Genomic DNA, 25,792 nt, shown 5'->3' on the forward strand with positions numbered 1-25,792 from the left:
GAGGAAGAGCACTACCTGAAGAAATGAACTGTGAAAGTATTGTCCTAATGCTGAAAAAATACGTAATGTGCTGTGCTATTTGAATCATGTTTGACAATTTTTGGAATTCTGGATGGTATCTGAAGAATCTGAGGTTTGCTACTGTGTATGAGGCCAAAATTTAAATGCCTAGTTACGTGTGGTACTCTTAGGAAGAATTCACAGATTGAAGTCTTTAATGGTTATTGCTGACATGAGAATTTTTTCTTTTGGAAGGGAGGGCACAAACAGATACAGGTTAACCTCTAAGCAGAAAGCCCTGTTGGAATCAGCCTTCTTTTCAGCCTCTCCAAGTATTGTTAAAATGGCCAGCAACTAGTATGTAATACAACATATATTCCACAAGTTTTGTTTGGTTCTGGTAGGAGAGATTGGATACAATGTGGCGAAGTCTATTGCAACCCCTTTCTGTCCTGTGGTATTACCCACATTGTTGGTGATGACAGTAATGTGATTCTGGTAGGAGTTGAGAGTTACTGCTCCTAGGTTTTTTTTTGGATCGGGTAACCTTCTGTAATGCACTTAGCGCATGTGTAGGCTGTGCTTTGCACTGTGAGTACGTGTACACCGTATTTCAATTCAGAGGCCAGTTATTATTGACTAAAATGACAGACATGTTGAAGTCTTATGCCAGAGGCCAGTTTATGCAATTTATCCAAAAGCTGATTTCTCACTGACTGGAGACTTGATTGAAAGCACTTGAATTATTTTTGGTCAAACTACAATGAAAACTGTTCTGTTCTTTGATCAGGTGGCATGGAAGGGACATCCTGAGTCCTTTGGGGTAAAAATGTGTTTATGTTCCTTCACAGCATGTTTTTTGGGAGATGAAGGAAGAGGTGCTGAGACAGCGTTTAACCCAAGTAATCAGGATTTGTGGTCATGAAACAATGTGCAAGACTGCTTTCTGGACTGGGCTGCTTGTGGAAGAGTTTGTGGCAAGTCCTGAATAAATAGCGTACTGAGCAGGGAAGAATTGGGGAATGCATGGGCCACAGGAGTGCCTCCATCTTGCTTTGTAATACACTGAGGTATCAGCCTGTTGCTGGTATTTCTCGCCCTGCAGCCTGTGAAATTTGTGTCATCTGTCTTGTAACATAGTCCTTGGGATTCAGGGAACAACACATGCAGGTATCTGGTATCACATATCCAAAACAAAATTGACTGTGTATGTTCAAATGATAGCAACTGCTAGCTGGTAGTGCATGATTTAAAGGGACAGATCTGTAGGGCACTAAAGTAAGAATGGTTAGCCAATACATGCTCCTTGCTTGTATCCACAAGTTGTCATATGTCAAATTGTAATAGGCCTCATTCTAGTTTAATATGCAAAGACCAAAGGATGGCTGAAGTCCTAGTGTAAGGAAGTGTTCCAGTTCCAAAGATAACATGACTCTTCTTGCAGAAGACGGTTGGAATGCAAACGTAAATGCAGATAAATATATTAGTTTTTCATTTAAACTCACAAAATTACTCCAGAATTTTCACAGAAAAAAGAAATGTGAGTTTTGGAATTTGAAAATCGGAGTTTTGACCTAGCAGGGGTTGCTCTGTTCTAGGCATGGCAGGTTTCTCATGCAGAAGTTGCCACTTTCAACTGTGTGCACAGAAAGGAAAGCAAGTTAAACGTGCCGTTGAACTGTAGGAAAAGGGGAGTTTGAATGGGAAGATAGGGCTTGAATTTTTCCAAGTCTGTAAGTGCAGTAATCTGTGCCTGACCTGACAGAGCTGCTGTAGCCAGATATTGTGCATCTGAATGACTTTGTTATTCTTCTGAATAAGTTGTATGTATTTCCTGTATTTAAAAATAATAAATTGTTTTCTTACAGGGTACTCTCAGTGCCATCTCCTACCCTGTATTCATCTACCAGGGATGACTTCTTGCTGTCCCTTGAACACAGGGGAAAGCTATTATGGAAAGGACTGCCAAAGAATCTGGGCTGGCATTAGTTCATATTTGTCATTCAGGGAAAGGGATTTTTAGTTTTTCAGAGGACTTTTCTCTCCTCTTTGCTTAATTCATAAGTCCTCTTCTGAGGACACTGGAAAACCCAGAATGTTTGAGTAGGAGAAAGGCAGAGATTGTTGATCAACCTGAAGCATTGACAACCATTTGCTGCTCTAATGAATCTGTCAAAAGGCAGGAGTAGTCATTAAGCAAGGATCTAGCAACACACAGGCTCTCATGGAAGCAGTCAAATTGACTGTTGTGATTTGTACAGAAATAGTGCTTGACCATGGTTGGTATTTTTCACTTTGTGGGTCAGGTGTTTGAGCTCTCTCTCTTATTACATAGCTTCTCTTTTTTCTAAGAGCATCAGACAGGTGGCCAGCATCCTCTCTCCAAAATAAAAATGTGCTGAGAATGTTGGAGTGCAAATAAGTGTTGCTTACTAATCAGTGAAGTACTTGGAATTAAAGGGATAGTCCCCATACATGTGTACCCTGTCCTAAGTGGAAGGATTCTCATGGCACAGCCCGAGAGAATTATTTTGTTTTGTATGTGTGAAGGGGGTGGGAAAGGATCCCCTGTCTTGCTGAAGTGAATTCCACTAGTGTTCAGTGAGGCTGAGGGTGAAGAAACTGTACTGGCATGGCCATGGCAACAAAAAGCAGGCTGGTGAAAGGGCCAGTTTTTCCTTGCCAAAGAAAGTGATTACCAAATGCTGCTACTGCCCAGAGCAATGTAGTCTGAGTCTCTTGTTGATAATTAGATAACATCTGTCGGGATTTTGAGGGTTTGCAATGTCCACTGTTCAATTTATTACTAAAGCATGCAAAAGTGCAAACTCTGACCCTTCTTATTTGCACTTCTGCAATTAAATGAGAATCTTGCATAGTTGATAAAAGATTCCACAGGAAATCAAGCTCATTAATACATGGAGCAAAACTTCTTTATGATAGCCTCTAAAGGGGTACTAATCCCTTTCCCCAAAGTTGCCCATACTCACTCTTGGTTAAAATTTAGGAATGATATTGTGGGGTTTTGATTCCCAGATGCCATGGGAAGAAGATGAAAGTTAGTTTTCTGTGTTAACAGGTTGCCAGTAATGTTATGGACAGGTAGCTTCTGAATGTGTGCTGACATGATAGAAATCATGGCAACAGGTGGCTGAAGTACTCGGGTTCAGGTTTCTTCATATTGCAGAGGAGGAAGAAAAGGTATCAGCCCTTGAGAGGCAGAGAGGTTGCACAGCTACTCATGCAAGTCTTCAAATATGGAATACTGGTGTTTTGTCTAATCTGTAGGTTTTTGTTTCTTGGACTTGGAAAAACTGGTTTATTTGACTTTTTTAAGTGGGTGTTTGTAGAAAGCATTCTGATTGTGTGTGCACCTGATGCATAGATACCAAGGTGACAGGAGCTCCAGAAATTGATTTGAAGAGTTGCTCAAGCTATTAACTTACAGAATTGAGCAGAGCAAAAAGGACAGTACAACAAAGTAGAATATAGTAATTGAGGATTTAAAAAAAAACAACAAAACCCCCCCCCGAACACTTCCTTTCCCCTTGTTCCTGCTGTTATAAATCTTCCTTTTTTGACATGTTTAGTTATCTCTGTCCTAGATGGCAGTTTTTGATGTTCAAAGTTCTTGTGAAGTATTTTGACCAAAACTGAGGCAGTCCATGCAAGAAAAACTATTTTGATTTGGGTTGACAAATATGTTCTAACCTGAAACTAATACTTTTAAAGGTTCAGGCTGCTGAACAATGAAAACTAAAGCTGTGTCAGGTTGATTTAGAGATTTTTTTTTTCCTGACAGCACACTTGAAATTCACACAACTGAATTCTAGTCACCCCCTTAGAGAATTTAAGTTCTATGTCAGTTTTCCACCTGAAAATACAGCTTCATTCGGGAGCGTTCAGTGAAATTCAGGGGATCTTGATGGAGAATCTGTCACTTTGTTTTTCCTGATTTGGTTCCATTACCAGAATTTTGCAAGGCTTGTCCAGAGGCTGCTGCTATTCCTGGTGCTTGACCCTTGGTGGAGCTTCCTTAGCGTATTAAAGGCCTGGGAATCTTCCATGTAGTATGTGTCTTTCTCCTGGCCTAAAATCTGTTCTGTATGTCTAATTGTCTTTATGTGGTGTCTTTGTTGGTTCATGGACCTGAGACCATCCATCATCCACTGTCATTTTGGAAGCAGTGTTGCCCTCCAAGAACTCTTTTATCAGCTTTCACTCATGTGAACCTGAGCTAAAAACCCAACCAGCTGCCCAGTTCTGGTGCCACCTGCTGCTATTGCCTTTTTTAGCTATTCCTCAATCCCTCTACTACTTTGCCTTCTCTGTGAGTGAGCAGTCAATGGGGACAAAAAAAAACCCTAGCTGTGAAAGAAGGCTGAAAGTCCAAGTTTGGCTCCCTCCCTCCACGGGGTGGGCTGTCTGAGCAGGAAGGAGGGACAAGGGGAAAGCCTGTCCAATTGGCTTCTACAGAAGTCTGTTATCCCTTCTTCCCCTTTTTCATTCGGTTGATTTGTAGCGGCAGCAGCATATTTGGTAATATAAACCCTGTCTCTTGGGATTAAGAGTGCAGTTACACTTGCAACAGCTGCCTGCGTATGTCTTACCCGCTACAGAAAAAGAACATGCTGCTCCTCCTACTTTCTCCTGATTTTATCTAGTATTGTTGCTTCCCTCCCTCTCTTTGTTTCTCTCTGACCTCCTCACAGCTCCACGCCGCTCCACTCCATGCTCGCTTCGTCTCTTGAGAAGACCACAGCTGAGTTTCCTAGCAGAGCCCCAGGAGATTTTCTTTCCTGAGCCAACATTAGGCAAAGAGGACAGAAGGCAAAGGCGGGGGGGGGGAAGCCGAAAGTGAGCCAAGCTGTTGCTGGCAAGCCTTGTCTCGGTGCTAAACCTACTGCTTTGAGAGAGACCGGGCAGGGGAGGGACTTTGTTTTGTAGAGAGGAGAAGGAGAAAAGAAACTTTAAACTGGCTTCCCTTGTGGCATGTCTGTGTCCTCAACATCCCCTCCCCACCCCGCTGTTTGTTAAACACGTGAAGAACATGAGGTTTCCTGCTTGAGAAGGGAGGGCAGTACTGGACTGGGGTGAGGGAGGAGGAAGGCAAGTTGTGGTTTTGTGGCGTGGTTTACACTGAGATCAGAGCTAGTGTGCCTGGGGGTGGGAGCAGAAAGAGAAAGGGCATCTGATGCCAGCTGCCAATATGACAGAAACCCTGCAGCTCCCAGCACTGCAAGTCCCAGAGCAGCAGGTGGTGGAGGGTGGCTGTGCCTGGTCCAGTTCGTCCACCCCAACCCTGCGCAGGAAGCGCTTCAAGATGAGGCGGATGAAGAATGTGCAGGAGCAGAGCCTGGAGGCCGGCAGGTATCAGGATTCTCCTTCCTCCAGCAAGGAATACTTGCAGCTCCCGTCCATTGAAATCACCCCCTCCAGTGATGAGGACACTCCCTGGTCCAACTGCTCCACGCCCAGTGCCTCCCCGCGGCGCAAGCGCTTCCTCCTTCGGAAGTGGCTGCGTGTGAGAGAGAAGAAGGAATACAGTGAGAGCAGGTATGTTTTTGGCCACTCTCCCTTCCCTGCTTCCAAGAAGAGCCTGACCACAATAGGTAGGTAGGGTCTATTGTTCCCCTAGAAATCTTGACGTGCTTCTCCCTGGGACTTTGTCCTCACCTATTGGCTGGAACGGGTGATGTAGTTGATTGGACTTGCTGATGCCAGACCAAATGGCCTAATCCTTATGTGCAAACACTAGGCATGTTAGAAACAGCAGTGCTAGGATCTGTCCTTATTCAGTCCTCTGTGTACCTTCTACAGGTAATACAGAGCCAGTGAAAAGAACTTGCTTCTGAGTGAGGGAGACTGTCCTGAAAGAATGGGTGATAAGACTTAACTTCATTAAGATGTCCTGCAGAGACCCTTGAGAGAGAGGAGGTGACTTCTCTGCTGGGAATACCAGGACAGGGAGTGAGGATGCCAAACCTTTGTCAGGGTTTTTTTGGTGATGTTCCTTCCTACTGCTGAGACCACCTCAGAAATCCTTCATTCAGTAGCTGATGTTGGGAGAATGTGAGGATGAGAGAGAAACAAAGTAGCCTTGTGGCTAGTAAGTGGGTCTGCATGTCAAGATGTCTGGGTTCAGTTCTTGGCTGCTTTCCAGACTTGAAAGTCACTCAGTCCTTTGGCTCAAAAGGGGACAAATAATTCATAAAGACCTCCAAAAGCCTGTCAACATAGGAAAATTAATGCCCAGGGAGTTGTTGTGTGGCCATGTGAAGAAAGAGCTATACTTTATGTAACCCTCTGCAGGCGCAATCAGGGTCTACAATGTGCAGTGTAGTTTACCTTTAACAGGAGAGTGATACAATCTACCTTTCCTGAAGGCCCAAAATACACAAGACACTTTAAAGGTTTCTCTGAGAAATTAGTGCATTATAAATCCTTATACTACCTTAGCGTGGGCCAATTTTTCTTTTGTTGCTTTGCAACTCCCATGCAGCCTATGTGTGGGTTTATACCTGAAAGTATGTAGTGCACTTGCATATGTTTCTGCACCCAACATACTAGATTGACTCACTGACTGCTGTGTTGCTTGAGTGTTTATAGGATAGAGCTATTTCTTCTACTAATATCCACTCTTATGTGGTAACTCTTCTTGCATGAGGTCACTTTAGCAAGGTCAGTCTGTCATTTTATTAAGTTTTGGGGCAGTTTCATCAATAAATGCATGCCATCAAGGATTTGATAATCCCTCTCAAAGTTAACATTGAAAAACATCTCTTGGTTGAGAATTATTATTGATTTTCACTTAGCTGTGGTGATACCAGTAGTGATTCAATTATAGCATAGAAAACAGGGGAAAGATAATGCATAGGGCATATGCTAAAGTGTCAGAATCACAAAGTTCAGGTCTGAAGTTCAATACAGAGGATGGCTTTTCAGCTGAAGGATTTGATTTGGATTTATTGATGGTGAATGTGTTTGAGACGGAGGCCAAGACACATTTCTTTCAGTGTGAATGCATAAGAAAACTTAGTTCATTCTTGTACACAGTATCTCCATGGCTATGCTGACAGCTTTCTGCTTTTTCATCATTAAGACATTTCTGCCTTAAACCTTGTTATGTTTTTGAAGCAGTGAGTGGAAAAAAGCTGAAGTGGTTGATGGATTAGGTGGCATTAGCATACCAAAGCCAGCATGGCACCACCTTTCTTCATATGTAGCAGGCTCCAAATCTATCCCTTTAGCAATGGGGAACATGATGTTTTCAAATGGAATTTTCCCCTTTCTAGTCCAGAGGAAAACAAACAAAACAGTTTGCAAGTCACTTTGCTGAGCCTCTGGGCTTGCAGAATGCAAAGATCATCATTGGGCTTTCAAAACTCAGCAGGCATGGAAACAACACAGAGAAAGCAGAATCTGTGGGGAGTTAGTCACAGAGAGAGTGATGAACCCTAAAGGATTTTGTGGCATTAATTTGAAAGAGACTAGCAGCTAGCACCATGGGGTAAACCTTACTGTGCCCCGAGGCTGTTGCATGTGAAACCTTGTTCTACAATACCAGGACAGGAAGCTGGCTTTCTGTGAAGCAGATAGATACTGCCTGTCTACCTTCCCCTACTTTAGACTTGGTCATCTAGAGCACTGGCTCTTTCTTGCTGCTGTTTTATTATGATGTTGCTGTTTGTAACAGATGCTAGTAATGTCATTTACTGTACTATTTGTTTGTTTAAGGGCAACAGGGACTACTGTACTAGAGTAAAGGCTGAAGCATTTTGTCCAGCGGTTTTTCCACCAAGCCCTGTCTCAGGGTTGAGCTACAGTGATGATGCTTGAACTGTCCAGCTGGTTAATTGTAACAGGGATTCCTAGTGTGGTCAGTGTGCCATACATCTGGCTAGGAGTGCAGGTACGCTATTAAGTACGCAGGTTCCCAAATTTCACCTGGTAAAGGGGGCAGCCATCAGCATGTGGTTCCCACCAGAGAAATGAAGGCAGTTTGCTTCTAGGCACTCCCTCTTTCTAGTTAAATTGTTATCAAGCAGTTTGAATTTTTTGGAGTCTGGTAACCTTTACCCTCACTATGTGGCCAGATATCTGCCTGTTTGTATGGCAGGGTTTTCCCAGGGCAGCTGGTAGTTGAGAGCAAACTGTGCACTAGCTGACATATTCGTGATGCATGTGTTGCTCATATGCCCCAGAGCAATAGCTCTGTGACCATTAGCATACAGTAAGCATCCAAGTGAATAAACAAATGCTTTCAGGACTCGGAATGCTGTCTGTAATGCTCCAGGTCCGATGAAGGCTGGCTGCTTTTTTCATCTGGAAACTCCAGCCTACAAGATGTTCTATATTGCTAGTTAGTTTTTAACAGCCTGGATAATTTTCAGGTTTGTTTACCTGCTGGTTCTCTAAAAGCTGTTAGGTGGCTGATAGGGAGAGCAGAAGAGAGGCACTTTATTTCTTTTCATCACACAGCAGAGATGGCATGCAAGAGCCTTGTTTGCCTATGATACAGTTTTGTTCAAGGTGAAAGAGCAGAAGAAGCCATTTCTTGGGGGTAGGAGTTTCCCTGTAACCTGTACAAAAGCATGGTGATCCAAACTACAGGTCTGGTGCTCTGGGGACCTATACAGATGATAAATAGGATGATTTTTATAAGGGATGCAGACACCTTCTTACCTATACTCCTCATCCATCATTTGCTACCCAGGTAATGACAGAATTTATTTACCTGCATACAGCTTTATGAAGTATGAACCCTGCACACAAGTGCACAAATTTTTTAAGGCATGATGATGTTTCTTTCCTCACAGGCTAGTAGATGCAATCTGTTAGCATTTTGCTATGCATGAACGTGCATTATTGATGTGGGGATGTGAGAGTGTATCTGCTTTAATTTATTATTTGCTTCTTAAAGACACCCCTGCCAGTAATCTCTGCAACTGCATGTGATTCTTGATGTGTAAGGCAAGAACTGCTGAGAGGGTAGATCACTCCGGCTTAAAGGACTGCTCTCCTTTTGGCCTAAGATCAGTATTGGAATGAGATCCTGTGTTTCCACCCTTCTGTTGGCAGAAGCTGAGAGTAAATAGGTGGGCCCTGCACTATCATTGCCTGACTTGGGCTCCTGTGTGAATGCTCAACAACAGTACATATGTAATAGTTGAGGTATGGTAAATCTCTCATTCTTGAACAGTTTCCTGTGAGGCATTCATGCTGGGCAAAGATCGTACTAGTGGTAATCTGAACGTGCTCCCGTACTGTGGGAAGAAATAAGCCAGAATGCCAAGGATGGTAAAAGGTTTGAATCATCTTTTACTTGTTGTTCCTTGCTGAATTTGCTCTTGCAGGAGGTCCTGGAAGCTATTGTGTCCTGATGCCTGCAGTCCCTTCCCAGAGCCCCCTTTGCCTTGAGCTCTCCAAGATCACCCGGTTTGTCTTCGGTTAATACTTGTCCTAAAGATAAACTTGTATGGTCAATCACAGTGTCCAGACTAGTTAATAATGAAATGCAAAATGTTGGTGCTCCAAAGAATGTAAAACTTGTTGTAGATTTTGTTGGATCAGTGGGGAATAGATTGTGCTGTAGCTCTTGACGTTTCTAAAGGTGAATGTACTCAGTTTGGTCTTCTGCTGGAAACTCTGACACTTACTGATGTCCCAAATGACAGGTTCAGATAAAGGGAAAGACTCACCTGAAATGTCCTAAAATGCCTCTAACACAAGATGTTAAAAATGAAATATATTATAAGAAGCATTCCATCTTATCTTAGAAAAGGGTATGTGCTGAGGAGATGGAGGTTTCTTGAGCTGCTGGACACACAACCATAGAGGTTTTACAGATGAAATCTTCATAGCTTATCTGATAGTATGAAACAAATGACACATTAGCAGAATCTTTACCACTGTTCAGCAATGTGCTCTGTGGCTGCTACTGTTCACATTCTGTGGCAGAAAGAGGTAAAACTTCTATTTTTCCTTAAGAAAAAAGGTTCGCTTGTGAAGTCTCTTGGTCACCCTGGTGGGATATGTCAGTTAATAGTGAACTGCTGATTTGTTGGAACTTGTACTAAAAATATTACTTACAAATCAGTGTTTTAAATATATTGAATTTTCTTATAAGAATAAATGAATCTTTAATTTCAAGTAGTTCATAATGCTTTTGCTTTCCTTAACAAAACTGAAATTCACCCTGAATGTTTCTGGGAATAAATTAATGCTTTGTTCACCTTTTTCTTCCTTCGATGCCTAGGAAAAATATTGTGGCACTTTCTAGAGGAAAAGCTCTCATGAAAGCCTGAAATAGTGATGTGATTTTCTCCCCTAAGTAACTGCTAAATGTGAAAAATAAAAAACCAAAAAGCTAGAGGAGTAAAGGCTATAGGGCCTCTCACATTGTGGAAATGCAATCCAAGAAGGCTACTGTCTTTAGATAATAGTGGCAGTATTTACTAACCTCGGAAAAAGTACTTGATGAAGAGAAAACTGTTCAAGCCCTGTGTTGCTTGTGAATTAGAGAGGACTAGAACGGCTTGGTGGAGTAAGGTTTTGTTCACTTCATGCCATGCAATTCCAAGAAACTGCAAAATGCGTAACTGTAAATTTTGTAGTTCTCAGTTTCTCTGGCTTTCATGAACTTCCATGTTTCAGTTTTAGGTCAGGAGAGGAAGTGGGGCTTCTCCTTTGTTAGAAATACAGCAAGCTGCTGCAGGAAGTGGTAGATGTGTGCGTATTGGGATTGCTAGTGCATTTTTGCTTTTTCAAGTTTTGATAAAATTCTTGTTGAAATCTGTTGCGAGGAACTGACAGCTCCATTGGGATTTCATAATGGAAGAGGCAAAGGGGTTGCATTTTTTCCATGTTCTGCTTGCAGCTGGAGTTGGTTAATTGAGGTTTTCAGGAGGACAAATGTCAGACATGGTGTGTTTTGAAGTGTAGAGAGGTGTTGGCAGAAATGATTGTTACATGTTTTAATACTGTCTCAAGTTTTTGGAATACATCTCTCCTTGTTAATCTTTTAAACTATATTTAAAACTTTCATTTCTGGAGAAAATTGAAGCAATGTGAGTGATGTGTGAATATCCTATGGATTGAATTTGGACTTAAATACATAGTTGGGTATTTAGCTGGTTATCTGTAGTCTTTTGCATCTTCAAAGCAAAAATGGGAAAAGGCTTGTTTGGTTTTTTAACATAGATCTCTGTAGTAAGCAGCCCATATTCTCTGCTTTTGGTAGCTTTGGAAAATCCATGAGCACATTTATGTGGTATCTCTTAAACTGAAATGTGAGAGTGCATGAATGATGGCTTAGTAGCAACTTGGCTATTAATGTAATCTTTTTCTTTTTGAACCTGCAAGTTCAAATGAGACCTAATTTGTGCTTCCACTGAACTGAATTCTTTTAAACTGATGCATGCATATCTTTTATGAAGAGTACTGATATACTGTTTGCTGTGACTGCAGGTTTTTTGTCATTTTTTATGATAATGTGTGCCAAGTGACTGTGAATCCCATCAGCTCTGTTATTTTTTTTTGCCGAATCGTACTGCCTTTGTGCAGTAGTTTGTGTGGTTTTTTAAATATTTGCCTTTCAGTATTTGTGTGGTTTATGATGACCTGTCACAAAAGTATCAAAATTGACTCATTTACAAACAGTCTGGAACTTAAATGCTGTTGATCTTATCTAGTCAGCAAATATTTACCATTGGACTGTCTGAATTTCATGTCTTACACAGCACTGTGCCTGTGAATGGTATTTAACAGTTAATTAATCATCATGTTCATTACCACAGTTGTTTTCCACTGGATTGTGTTTTGAAATTCAAGATGTCTGTTGTTCATTGAATCTGATGTTGATGAAAGGGCTTGCCTTGACAGCTGTGAAGGTTGATGATGTTTTCATTTGTGAAATGAATGCAGTGAGAGGAGAAAACTTACCCATCCTGCCCCTTGTAACCCTTTCCAGCAAGGAGAGAAGATGACTCTACTACAGATTCACACTCTGGCTCTCCAACACTGAATGTGACTGCAAAGGACACAATTAGTACTAATTATGATGACGTTCTGTATGATATATGCAACTGTCCTTTATCTTTTTTGATCATTACTAATGGGTTTAGACTATAAACATTGCTTTACATCCCCCCATCTATGAAACTGAGTTATTAAAAAGATACGACGGTCTGGAGTAGGAAGTGCCCCTTTGGTTCTCTGGAATGCTGGCAATATGTTAGGCTCCAAGTAGTGCATGCTCTAAGTTTAGGTTAAAAAAAGGCACTTGAAATTTCACCTTTCAGCTCTGTGTTCCATTTGTTGCACTGATTCACTGCATGAGCTTGGGTACAAATTTTCCTCTTGCCTCTGCATATCCCCATTTCAACTTCAGTGAAATGTGCGCAGAAACAGGGTCCTTGCCACCTATTTCTTTGAATAAACTCCTTCAGAGTCAGTTCTTAGATGGAGCAGGGTTGTGTAAACAGAAAGGGTACTGTGATCCTTAGAAATGTGGTACCTGCCTCCCATAGGGCTTGGTATTGGTTCAGCAATTACAGTTCGCTGAATGTGAATCTTCCTTAACTTTTTTAATAAAGCCTGATGTTAGCTTGCTGCCTTCAGTGTTGAGGATGTGTTTCCCCTGGCAACTTTATGCTTATATGCTGAGAGTGGGGACTTGTAGCACCTGTGGGAAAGCTGTATTGCTGAAGGTGCTTTGGCTTTTAATTCACAGACTGAAAGCTTTAGGTCTGCCGAAGGACAGCCCTTCTTGATGAGGGAGACTGTTATCCTTTGGAACTTAGGTCAGTGATTTCAGATTCATGTCCCTTATCCTCCTTTCTCCTTCCCTTCCACCTGACAGTTACTTGACATTTGTAATGGCACAGTCATTTACGTATCCATGCAACCATACAAACAAATGCTTTTGATGACAGGAATTTAATTTGCAAAGGACAATGAGGTGCTGTTAGGCAGCTGAGTCTGGGAGGTCTATTTCTGCTGTTTCATGAGAAATATGGGGGGGGCTACATTCTGGGAAGGATGAGCAGAGCAGGAGGGGGAAATTGAAAGATAAAGTTGTTTGTTGACAAGCTCCTACAGCCCCCTGTGGGAAAAGACTCAGAGGGACCTTTTTTCTGACACACTTGAGGCTTGAAGTTCAATCTAGTTTTATTATCCTGTATTTATGTTGCCAAGGAAAGATGGGCAAGAATGCTTATCAGAAGAGTTTTCAAATGAAGACTGTTTGCACATCATGGAATTCACTGTCTAAAATACTCCATTTTCATTATGAATCTTTTAGACTTAAAAGAGTTTTGGCTTAAAATAGTATGGATTTTGACAATATAAAAATATCATTTAAAAGGCATGATGTATTCAATTTCTTTGCCAGCTTGGAAGTAACCATAACTCACACCAGATATTGGTACTGTTGTACTCTTTCTCGTGGCAGTTCTTCAGACATCCTGATTATTTTGTGATATATTTTAAGGCAGGTAGATTCAAGTCTTTATGCTTTTTAGGGAATTTAACAGCTGCACTGTCTAATATTCAGACAGTTGAAATTATTTTCTTTGTGTGAAAAGCTCACAAACTTTTGCAAAGCTTCTGTGCAAAACACTGTTGTAGTGAAACATAGCTCATGTTGAATACCATCAAATAGACAAGTGGGTGAAAACTAATTTCTCTCTCCTGGTCTGAGTTTATTTCATTGCTTGTAATCTTGTGTTCGCTAGTGACAAGGGGGTAAGGTGTTGTATTGCAATGTGTTGCAATATCTGGATTCCATTAAATTTTAAACCTTGATTTGGAAGACTTTCTGAATGAGAAACTTAATGATGGGTGGGTAAGCATGAAAAGGTCTAAGGTTCATCTTGTATAGCTGTCCAAAAGTAAACTTTCACATGGGATTACCAGCATTGCAGGTGCTATTGTTAGGCTGTGATAGACTGGGAATTCTCCTTTGGTAAGTTTTGTTGTATCTGCTTGATCTGAATTGAAATGGCAAAGTTTTGTGGGAGGGGTTTTTGTGAAGAAACAAGTAGCTATAGAAATAGTCCCTGCTATGCTTTCTCATATCAAAAGGGTGATAATTCCTTTGAATTAGGAAGTGTGGTTCCTTTTATGCGCTTTCCAAACCAGTTCACTGGGCCATAATTAAGCTCAGAAGTACAGGAAAGATGTTTCTTTGCTTTTTGGGGTATATTGTTCTTACCTAGCTGTTGATTTATAGCTTGAAGCCAATATAGAATTCTTATTCTCTGATTATCCTTTCTACAGTGAGACACTTAAGAAAAGAATTGACTAGGTATGTGGGTATGGGAGCAGAAAATTAAATCTGTCCCCTTGCTGAGAGACTTCTGCAAAAGTGTTTACCTGTCTTGGCTCTGATGGTAAAACTATATACTGTGCAAAGGGGAAACAAGTGAATTATGCTCTATGGGATTGTGTGTATGTGCCCACACAAGATGCATGCCTATGACTTCCATGCAATGCACATACTTGTAGCTGAAAGTCATAAATATTGCATGAGTTTTGTGGTTTTGTATGTCCAACCTCAAAGGCTAATTTCTATATTATTTGTTCGAGGATTTTATAAATACCGATCACTAATTACTTTCTTCTGAAAGCTTCAGTCTGCTCTCTTTTCTATCTTAACAGTAAGGAACAGTTTTCTGCCTCATGTTGAACAGGCAGCAAAAATAGTGGACAGTGCCAGGTGTGATGTCTCTCAAATGCTGAGTGGGTCCCCAAGACAGCTATTGTGCTTTTCAGAAAGGTCATGTTCAATAAGATGGAGTACATGAAGATCTTGGAGAAGCAGCTGGTCAAAATCAAGGTGGTTGATGAAAATATTAAATGAAAAAGAACTCATTGGCTTTTTTTTCTGTTCAGAGGAAGCTGCAAACCTCTTTGGCAAAAACTCAGATCTCAAGGGGGAAAAGAAAGTCCCTCCCCTTCTCTCTTTTTTTCTTTTTAGAATAAAGAAAAATGGTCATGTTAAAGGATTGTGATATGCTCACCTTAAAACTTATAAACGGTATTCCAAGAAAACAAACTAATGGAAGAATACTTTGTGGGGAGGAGGACAGGAATTTTAGGAGTTCAGATCCCTAAAAAGTGAACATGGGGGCTTGTTAGAGCCATTTACACAGATTTGCTGAAGAAATGCTGTTTAGTACCAGAGTGTGTAGTTCTCATCTGTCACTGAGGTACTTGCTGGTTCTAGTTCCTCCCCTGCCTGCTTGGCTGTATTTTGTCATTCCTTGAAAGTATGAAGACAAGATTATAGATAAACTTCTAAACCTTTTCAAGTATTTTCTCTGTTAATATTCTGTGGTGGTAAAAGTAATCCTTTTTTTTTTGCATGGGACTTAATTTAGTCAAGTCAATATACTTGGTACTGTTCGAGGTATCCTTTCTGTAGTTGAGTTGTAAAGTGTAAGTAGGTGTAGGTAAGAATAGCTATAACTTCTTTATGCAAGCATAGAGTACATCTGGAGAAAAAGAATTCTGTTAATGATTTTTTTGAGAAATTAATTTAAAGATGGAGACAGAGTATTGCTGAAATGGAAAGAGAAGTTGGAGAATGCTTCTTGCACAGCAGAAGCAAGTATTTTCTTCCAAGAGATAGGATCATCCTTATAGTGGTTAAAAAGGTCAAGGCCAGGTAAAAAAAAAAAAAGGGCAAGTAGACTTCATGGAAAAATCCTATTGCAGTGTTTTGGTACTATGTTTTCTCCCCAAAATAGATGTTACTGGCTGAGAATTATTGCTCTTTAGAATGAAAAGAAGCCATTTGGTCCTTTTTGATACTGTATTTGTATTTCTGTGCCTTTGGGTAATGTGATGTGCAGATCTGTGTACAGTGCAGTAGAAGCTGTGATTGCAAGCATGTGTATATATACCTGAACTAGATTTATTTGAACAGTTTAGATCCTACCAGCAGTGAAGCCACACCATTTTTAGCACAGCCTGTGTGCTCAGGCAAGTGTACCCAGTGTCCCAGGTGCGACTGCAGTCTGTGCTAAAGCTGTGTTGCCATGATTCCATAGCCAGTGGTACCCAGGTGAAGTAGATTAAAGCTAGCCCAGGAACATCTGCTCTTTGTGCTGTAGTCTGTTACCTGAAGGCAGAATCAGATCTATCTACTACTCGGAAGGAAAGCTCTTGCAAAGAAATGAAGCTATAGAAATGAGAAGCAGGAACCCTGATGAGTCCATGGAGCAGGTGGAGGCTGCTAGAAGGGAATAAGGCTAACTCCATACAATAGATGTGCAGGGACAAAAATCGCCTCCAAAACACCCATTTAAAGGGGGAGAGTGACATCTTGTGGGCTCCGCATGCAACTCTCCACCAGAAATTTAGTGTTGGCCACTTCATCCTTAGTAGTTTTAACTGCTGTTTTGTCCTGCTGCCTAGAAGTGAGGGTATATAAACATGCAGCAGTTTGGTATTTGAATGCTAAGCTGTAAGAAGCTGTTCTGGGATGGCATGATGAAACACTGTGTATAGGCAAGGTGCAAGGTCACTTCTGTATTTCGGAAAGTTCTTAGGAAAGTTGTCACTAAGTGAGGTTAAGAGGCTTCAAACAAGTCATGCCTGTTGTAAACCAGATATGAACTTCCTGTCTTCTGGCTTTTTTTTTCCTCTTTGCACCCCCAAATATGAAGTATGAACCTTGCGTTTTTCTTGTTCGGGCTTTAAGCCAGGGTGTTTCATAGGGACTTACACAAATCTGTCTGACTGCTTCTGTTTTCCTGTCTCATACTGCAGCAGTCAGCAGAGCAGCCAGCAAAGCAGCCACGATGATGACTTGTCCCGATTCTTGAGCCCTCATATGTGTGATGACAGGTAAGTCTGTTCGCAGCTGAATTGGGAGAATGGCTGGAACCACTTGGTGAGACTACATGGGCTGGGCTGGTTGAGGTCCTTATTTTCCCTGTATTTGTTGTTTAACAAATGTGATTTACATTGCTCTTATGTCTAAAAAGATGCATTTTTCTTCTATTTAAAAGTAGAACTTGTGGGACAAATGCATCCAACTTCTGAAGTAGCCTGCACTTTCTTTTGAGACTCATTCCCAAAAACTGTAGCTGGTGTAGATAGCTGCATCAGACCTGCTATGTATTGATGATTAGCAGCTCTGATCCTTAAAAATACACAAATGAAATTTCATGTGTGCTTCTTGTCCTCAGCAAAGACAATATTGGGCTTGGCTGTTGTATGTCACTTCTGATGTGTTGTGACAGTCCTGAGGTATCTAGAGCTCATGTGTAGCAGCTGGGTGAGAACTGCTATGAAGTTCCAAAAGAAACTTAAGTTTCTTGTACTTTGTGTTGATTAACGACTGCTTCAAATTGCAGCATTGGCACAAAAGCTGTTGAAAAATGAATGCTTATTTTTGTGCATGATTTATTATTGTTGCTTTGCTCAGAGCTGTATGATTAAGAGTTTTGCTGTATCTTGTAGTTCATCTTTTGAGCCTGAATCTGCTTCATTTTCTTCTGCTGTGCATGAACTATGAGCCCTGAGCTACTACCACCTTTGTATCCCAGGCCAGCTCCTGCAGGCCTGTTTCCCTACTACCATCTTTGGGTCCAGCATTACATCTGGACTTTGGTTTCTGAAATTCCCATTAATTTGTTACTGCATTGCATGGTAGAGTTATGTTGCATTTTACTTAGCTGATGTTGTCACTGGGGGTTATAGTGAGCCTGCAGGAGGGCATATGCTGAGATTTAGAAACTACTTCCTTTGTGCTGCTGCATAGTGGATTATGAGAAGCATCTGAATGTGGTGTCTTCCACTCTGTGTGCTTGTATCTGGGCATGGTCCCTTAGAAGAGTGTTTTCAGGTCCGTTACTCAGTGATTCCACATAAGCAGTCTCTAAGGTCAGAGGTCTTTCTTACTGTGTAGTAGGGCAAATGCTTACTGAACTCGGATTCCCCACTATGGTGTCAAAGGCCAATGGATTGAGTAAGAATTGAGTAGCAGCTGAGCAGGCATCTGAGGAATTGACTCACTTGAGAGAATGTTCTGACCCTGAAGGGCTAATTAATATCCCAACAGAGTTTGGCTCAGAATTAGCACTTGGTAGTTGTAGCTAACCTTTTCCTCCATATGTTTCACTCTGATTATCAATCTCTCTGATGCTGCAGAGCCTGGCATAATTGACTAGCAGGGCGTGGTGTTTGCAACCATAAATAAGGAATCTGACAGCAAAGCAGATCGGTACTTAGGTCATACCTGGGCTTCCTCTGTGTAATGCAGTCTGTTATACCGTTTGATCTGGGATTTCATAGGTTAAACAAGGTTAGGCTTTGTTAATACTCAGATGGGGGATTTCTGGGCATAGCAAGAAGGGAATCATTTGGAAGTGCTGCCTGTTTCAGATGTAGACTAAACTGGAGCCTTTAGATGGGTGCTAAGAATATCTTCCTGGCTGGCTGGGACATGTTTTAGGTGCAGCACAATCAGATCTCAGACCTATTTATGCAGAGCCAGGGTGATGGTGAGCCTGCTGACTTCTCTTATTGGGGACCTGCAACACTCCTGCTGCCTAGACTTAATTACAAGTGACTTTTATTTTCATGGAGGATACTGATCCTAAAATGATCCATATGAAGGCTAGTAAATTGCCTTTGCTGCTTTGGTTTTTTTCCATCCTTTGCTAATGTAATTGCATCAGGCTCTACTGGTATAGTCTTCCTTTGGATACTGGTGGCTTGTGCTCATGAAACTTAACATGTGTTTGAGTTATTTTTTGGTTAAGTTTCATGTGAGGTGTGAAGCTGGACATGAATTAGTGAGAAGGCTAACAAAACCTTTGAGAGCTTGCTATTTACTATTCCTATTAACTCAGTTGAAGGTTGTTTCTGAGGCATCTTGAATCTGCTAGACTCTTGAAAATTGAATGAGGAGGGTCTTTCTTGCTGCTCTTATGGTGGTACTTTTGACTGCTAACAAAAGGTCCTCCACCCACAGGTTTGGAGCTCTCTGCTTCTATTACAAAGACCTACAGGCAGTTTTGTTCACTTGATCAATTGACTATTGTACAGCAGCTCTTAAAACAAAAAAAACCCAAACAAAACCACAACCACCCAGGGTTTCAGCAATCCTGTAAGTTGTGACAAAAGCTGAGCAGAGTAGGGCAGAAGAGGGGAGAGTAAGAAACCATGTGGGTATGTACTGAAAGGTGCACTGTCTCTTGGCGTGCTGCCTCTGATATCACAGGCAGAAGGAGCCTGTGCTGTGCTTGAAGGATCAGAGTAGAGAGCAAGTGAGGATCTGCACCAACCTCAGTACATCTGGGAAAGTGCTGAAGGAAGCTACCCCAGCCAAAAGTAAAGGGATGCTGAGTTGCGAAGTTGACTCTGGAATAAAAAAAATGGAGAGGAATACATAGCTGAGGACGGCTGAAATCTGGACTAGATATAGCCAAGACCTTAACTGCATGCTTGCTCTTACTGTAAAAGATGGTACCGGGGGTGCTGCTAGTGGAGTTAACTTCTCAGTGACAGATTTCCAAGGACCATGATCCAACCCTCAGGTCTTTTCAGAGAAGACTGAGAATTTTGTCCTCCTGCTGGCAGATGCATTCAGGGCTCTCTAGCAATTCTTTTTCTTGAGGTGTGAGCGCTGCTGTTGGCTTGTGCATTGTGAAGTTCTGCCATGGTCCAGAACCCATACCCTGAAAAGGCATCCTGCAGCACAGCAGTGAAGCAGGTCTGCCATCTGTGTGTATCTTCTCTGAGGAAAAAGCTTTCCTTCTGCAAAGTCATGTAAGTTGTCACGTGTCTGTCATGCCTGTCCTCATGTTGAGAGGGAGCCTATACAGATTTTATTTTGTATTGGGGTAACTATGTGTTTTACGGGTGTTTTTAGAGCCACAGAAGGGAGAAGTTAGTGGGACAGGCTAGAAAGAGTCAGGCTTTGTATGAGCTTAGGGCTCAGTTCCTTGCTCTCTGCCTGGGTGTGGCTGAGTCATTTCATGTTGCTGTTTATGAAATAAAGAGAATTCATTTTTTACTTCACAGGAAAATAGAGGTGGTGAATTAAGTCTGAGTTGCTCAGATGCTGAAACACCACAACTGTATAAGTACAGAGATAGGCAGAGCTGAGTTACTGAGTGTCCAAATAATTGTGCTTGCAATAGCAGCTTGACTTAAAGTAATTCAGAGGGTGGGTAAGATTGGGATGGAGACAGCCGGAGACTTGGGTGAGATGTGTGCACACAACAGACTATAATCACTGTAATGAGACAAGGTTATGTATGAATTACCTTGAGCTTTCATCTAGATTAAGTCCAAGTTCATGAGCTTGCTTCTGCTTGATCCAAGGACTTGTTCTTTGTCATGACACTGAGGCACCCATCAGGTTTAGGATGCGGAGTATGTTTTAATTAAGAGTAAAAGTTAAGTTACTGAACCAGAGGAAAAATCAGTCCTTAGACTTGTACTCAGTCTAAGGAGGAGACAAACTGTTGGAGAGGAGAGCATGGAAAGCACAAGAATGGAAAGCAACAGGCTATGGGGAGATGGAGGGGAGAGAAGTGAGTGGCAGTTTACAAGAGATCATATAAAAGTGATTTACATAAAAAATTAAATGTAAATCAAAATTACTTACGTTAGAGATCATATCAACATGGAGGAAATGGGGAAGAGCAGTTTTAAGAATCTCAGAGATTGATTGATGTGTCTGACATCTTGGCTGCAGCTTAATCAGCCCCTTAATCTGTGCAGTACCTTATTCTGCTAGTTCCAGGGCTGCAGGGCTTGTTTTTCCTTTGCATAAGCTAATAAGGGTTTCTCAAATAATGGACCAAAATTCACAAAAGAGAGCTTGCAAGGAGATTAGGGAACAGCTTAAGACATAGACTAGTTTAAGAAATTCTGTCGGCTGCTTGGATTCCCAGGAAGCTGTGTAAAGATCAGAAAAGAGGTCAAACTGAAAATGTGCCAAAATGACATCCTTGGGGTGTGGTAAGAGGTCAGGATAAACTCCATATTTTATTTTTGTACCCAGGGCTTGCTTATGCTGCATCTTCCTAGCCTGTGTCCCTTTCCCCTTGATAAAAAGAAGTTGGTGCTAACATACTGTGCCCCTGTTTGCCTGCAAGTGGAGGCACAGCAAAGATTGCTACCTCTGCAGCTTCAGGGAGAGTGGAAGTTTTTTTCCATTGCTTGGGGCAGCTGAAGATAGACAGGTGAGAATTGAGAGCAAAATGTGGCCATGCATGCTGGGTCTGTTCTTGAAAGGGGAGGGTAAGGGCTGACAGAGCCCAAGGACCCTTGTTTTTGTGTCTGGATGTGATGATTCTGCAAGGAACGGAGTGCAGTAGCTCTCTGTCACCTGAGCTATGCCAACCCATGCAGAATGGTGCAGGCCTCCTGCATTATTAAGGAGAAAAGCTCACTGGAGTCAAAGGGAATGGATGCTGTTTTAAAGGGGATGATTAAGTAGAAGCCAGCTGCTGCTTTCTAGTATGAGTGTAAAATTTGGGGAGACTAGCTCACTGCTCTTTCCAACAGTGGTAGCTGTAAGGGATGCCTGAATTTCAAGTCCTTGGTGGGAAGGGTCCTAATACTAGTCAAATCCCTGAGTAGCTTTTATCCATCACGGATGGAAGCCTGATGCATGATCTTTAGGGAGATTTTCAAAAGTTGTGCTAAAGACCTTGTTGTGGAGAAGACTTGAAGGCTAATGAGCTCTCAGAGGGTCCCAGACCAGAACGTGATGCTCTTGCAACAGTTTTAGGGTGAGTTTGGATTTGGATCTAGCTCCAAACTCCGAGTCAGTTGGACTTAATGTTAAATAGACAGTTTAACCAGAATGGCACAAGTCCCCTTTGTCACATAGGAATGATGGTTAATATTCAGATTCAGAGTTAGTATCCTTTTTCCCCCTCTCACCTTCTGGTTGCTGCTGCTTCCTGAGCCCCAGCATTGATTCTCTGCTGTAGAAGACAAGAGCAGCTTAAGATCAGCTCTCTTCCTCTTGGATTGCCAGATAGGCTACTGTTAGCAGAGTTACTGTGAATGGAAATATCACCTGCTCTGTTCCTCATATGCCAACATTGTTTTTTCTTTTGAAGATGGGCTGTTGTTAATTGCAGAGTATGCCTATGTTCTGCTGTCAGTGGAGGTAAGGATGTTCTTTTTGTTGAAGGTCAGTATTGGATTTGATTCATCAAAATTGTGCTACGCTTGTAATCTCTTCCACTCTTGTTGTCCTTTTATCTTAAGGAGACTGAATTGAGAGGACTTTGATTTGAAGCAAGGGGGATAGTTCCTGTTGTTCCCTCCTCCATGACTCTGAGGGGTATGGAAGGACAGGAGAACAAGACCTATTTCCCTTCTAAAAACAGTTAGCTCTGAGACAGAGCTTGTAGCATGAGAACCTCCATACAGATCAGGAATGTAACTTCACAAGGAAAGGCATGATCTTACACTAGATGTAACCAGCAGGACAAACCAGGATTTGGATCTTGCTTCTCTTTCCTGATCAGTTCTCTCGACTGGACTAGTGTTAGTCAAGATTAGATAAACCCCAATGTGCCTTGCATATCACCGAATGCAGAGGAGGTCTGACAGACCTCACGTGGCTGCGTCACAAGCTCGTGATGCTCAGGAACACGAGGAGGAGGTGAAGAGGCGTTTTAATGTCCCTCTTTTTCCTTATCTGAGACACTGGGCAGACTCCTTACCCTTCCTTCCTGTTGCCAAGAGCAGAAGTTTCAGTTGTGTAACTGCACTTCACTTGCGGACCTTAAGTACTGGTCACCCCATCAGCTCTGTATCCTCTGGGAGCGCTGTGATTCTCAGAATATTATGGCAGCTATCTTGAAGCATGTGGAGAAGTGGCAGAGAAAGGGGATGGTTAATTATAATGCATCCCAGCCTCCTACCCCCTTCATAGGTCTCCAGTTCTGTATGTAAGCCTCCTTGGCCCTTGTTAGCAGGCTTTTTTGTGCGGTATGCTGTCAGCTGCTGAGCAGTTTGCGTGGTTTCACCTTGCAACAAAGCATTCGCTGTGCCTTGGAACCTTCCCTGTGTTGATAACAGCAGGTCTGAGGGAGTGAGGCTACCAACTGGATGCAGAAGAGCATGCTGGTACCCATAGCTTGGTGTGAGCTAATCAAAGATGTTTCCCTGTGCTCCTCAAACAGGGTTTCCTGGTGTAAATAAACTGCTTAGAAGCACCCAAGTTTTGCTAACTCACCTTACCAATGAGCGCTGCAGTCAAGCAGTGGCTGTGGTGCAGAATGTATCACACTTCCAGCTTTGTTTTCCTGCTTGCATGTTCTACCCAGGACTTTTTTCAAGTAGTTATTGCTGTGAGATGCCAACTGGCTGTTGAGTGAGGCTGGTTGTTCAGAAGACTAATTTAGATTTGTTCTGCTTGCACCTCCTTCCGTTTTGTACCAAATGTGGAGAAGGAAGGCATTCTGAGAGGGAAAGTGTTGGCGTTAAGCCTGTTGTAGGGCCTCTTGAGATTGTCTGAAAATGGTCCAATTGTTGACCAAATAAAGGGCAAGATCAATAAAGACAGACAAGGCCATTGTGGGCTTCTGTTGCAGCACTAAAACTTCAATCCTGCTGTAAAAATAGCCATCAGAGAGTCTTGGAGAACTTAACTGATCTCAGCCTCTCACAGACAGAGCTAGGGGATTTCACAGATGCAGAGAAGTGAGGATTTTTCTAGGGAGCCTGATGCTTAATTCTGTTAGCGTGTGGCCAGGTTTATGCAGTGATGCAGGGAGTGACTGCCATAGAACCGGTATTGCAGACTTTTACTTTAAATCTCTAGGCCAGAGTTTCCCAAGGTGTAGAACACATCCCTTTTGATGGGGATGCCTTTTTAAGCTGGGATGTGGCCTGGGACACATCTAGGGGCTATACATGTCCTTCCAATTTTATTGTATGTGCACAAACTTGCAGGGTCTGGGAATTTTAACTGTACCAGTGATGTCTCTTCTTGATAACATTTGTGGAAATGAACTGATGCTAGAAATCAGTGCAGGGTTTCCTCAAAAAGAGCACTGTGTAGGCAATACCTCTTTGTCTCCCTGTCAAAGAAACCCACCTTTCTTCATGCTGGGAACACTTTAACTGAGATGTCATCAGAAACCAAGATGTAGCTCTGAGTCATGTTGTGAATGTGCCTGGTGCTCCCACTGCAAAGAAAAGCTCTGGAAGTACGTTGTTCCTTGCTTCCATCTTATGTGGTGTGACTGATTAATACAGCGCAGTAAAACAAAGGTGGTGTTAAAATAAAATTGAATGGTGCACAGTTCTTCAGGTCCCCTTTTTCTAATCTGTTTTCCTTGTGAAGGGAAGGGGATGTTTGGGGAAACAGCTGGGCAAACACCAAAAAAGTACATCTCAAAATATCATTCTGGAGTTCTGTGTTAGTTTTTCAATCTTTAACCAGGTCTCTTCCTCTTTCCCCCCCCAGCTGCAAATCTAGTTTGTCATGTGTTATTGAAATCTTTTGTTAACATTATTTGCATACAGCAATGCCTAGGATCCCTGGTGATAGTCTGGGACCTGGTGTGCTATTTAAGTGGAAGCAAAAGGTGATCTTTGCTGCACAGAACTCAAACTGTAAATCTAATCCAACAGTCAGTTGATAGAGAAGACAAATATCTTTGGGAGAGTGCAGATAACAGAACTTGTCCTTTAGCTTCTCTGTGGCCTTTGGAGCCAAAAAGCCAGTTTGAAAGGGGCATTTCCCTCTTCAGAATACTGCCTGGGATGTGGAAATGAGGCTGTGTATCTACTTAGTAATCAACAGTAAAAGACTAAAATGTGATGCCGAACAGACATCCTAGCTGAAGAGGGGACTATACAGTGTCTCAGATAGTGCTACAGTTGACTGCTCAAGTTAGCAGATTGAGCTGCTGATTGTGGAGTCTGTAAGGAGTACGTAGCATGTCTTTTGCCATCCTTAGTACCAGGATTTGTAATTCCAAGCAGTGGAGTGAGAAGGGTGTCTCAAGGTAGTAGCCACTTGAGTTGCTACAGCTTTAATCTGCCTCAATTGCTAATAAGAGCTCAAAGCTTTCAAGCTTTACCTAACAATCCTGGAGATGAGATGGAGCAAAATCTCGTACTTTATAGTGACTTTTGACACACAGTGGGCATAGAAAAGATGATAAATGCTCAAGTGACAAGGTGGGGAGAAGTATTGCAGGGATAAGCAAGTTAAAACCTGCTTGTTAAGCCAATGAATTGACAGACAGGACTGGCATATGTTGAAAGGCAGAAACTGAAGGCTTATTTTTTACAGCATTATTTTAGTTCTCCCAGTTTAATTTTTCGAGAATCTGGGACCATAGTATATATCTAAATCGGAGCTGGCATTGCTGTTCACAGCCCTGGCTTTCTAGCTGATTGCTTAGGGAAGCTGAATGCACTGAGGGAGGCTGATAGTCCTGCCTAAGCTTCAGACTGCAGCTGGAGGAGAAAGTGCTGTCGACCCATGATGCTGCTGCCTCAGCTTCCCCTGAGACTCTGGCAGGTTATATGAGTGGTGGAAGGGGATCTGGGAAATAGCTTTTTTCCCCAGCTTGAATGCATGTGCTTCTGCCCTTACAGAGACCTTTACAGGCCCTCGTTTACAGTGCAGTCATCAGCTGTTTCTGAAACCCAGCTGCTCAGTGCAGGATATTTCTTCTTACTTCTCTGTATGGACAGAAAAACTCCCCCAAAATCGAAGGGCACTCGTCTGACCTGGGAATTCAAGTTATTTTGGATTTGCTTGGTGAAACGTCCTCCTACTCTTGTA

General features: G+C 42.1%; 1 protein-coding gene across 5 annotated transcripts in view; it reads left to right on the forward strand.

Moving 5' to 3' along the window:
• Positions 1-5,194: 5,194 nt before the first annotated feature.
• GRAMD1B (GRAM domain containing 1B) overlaps positions 5,195-25,792 on the forward strand; it is a 96,652-nt gene continuing 76,054 nt past the window's right edge. For 4 of the 5 annotated variants that reach the window (XM_050910903.1, XM_050910901.1, XM_050910908.1 and 1 more), the window contains exons 1-2: positions 5,195-5,556; positions 16,777-16,854. In XM_050910903.1, the coding sequence (XP_050766860.1) occupies positions 5,195-5,556; positions 16,777-16,854 (440 nt within the window). The remainder of the gene's footprint in view (positions 5,557-16,776; positions 16,855-25,792) is intronic. The other variant, XM_050910902.1, reaches the window with a different exon arrangement.

This window comes from Gymnogyps californianus, chromosome 25, assembly GCF_018139145.2.
Source record: "Gymnogyps californianus isolate 813 chromosome 25, ASM1813914v2, whole genome shotgun sequence".
NCBI classification, from domain to species: Eukaryota; Metazoa; Chordata; class Aves; order Accipitriformes; family Cathartidae; genus Gymnogyps; species Gymnogyps californianus.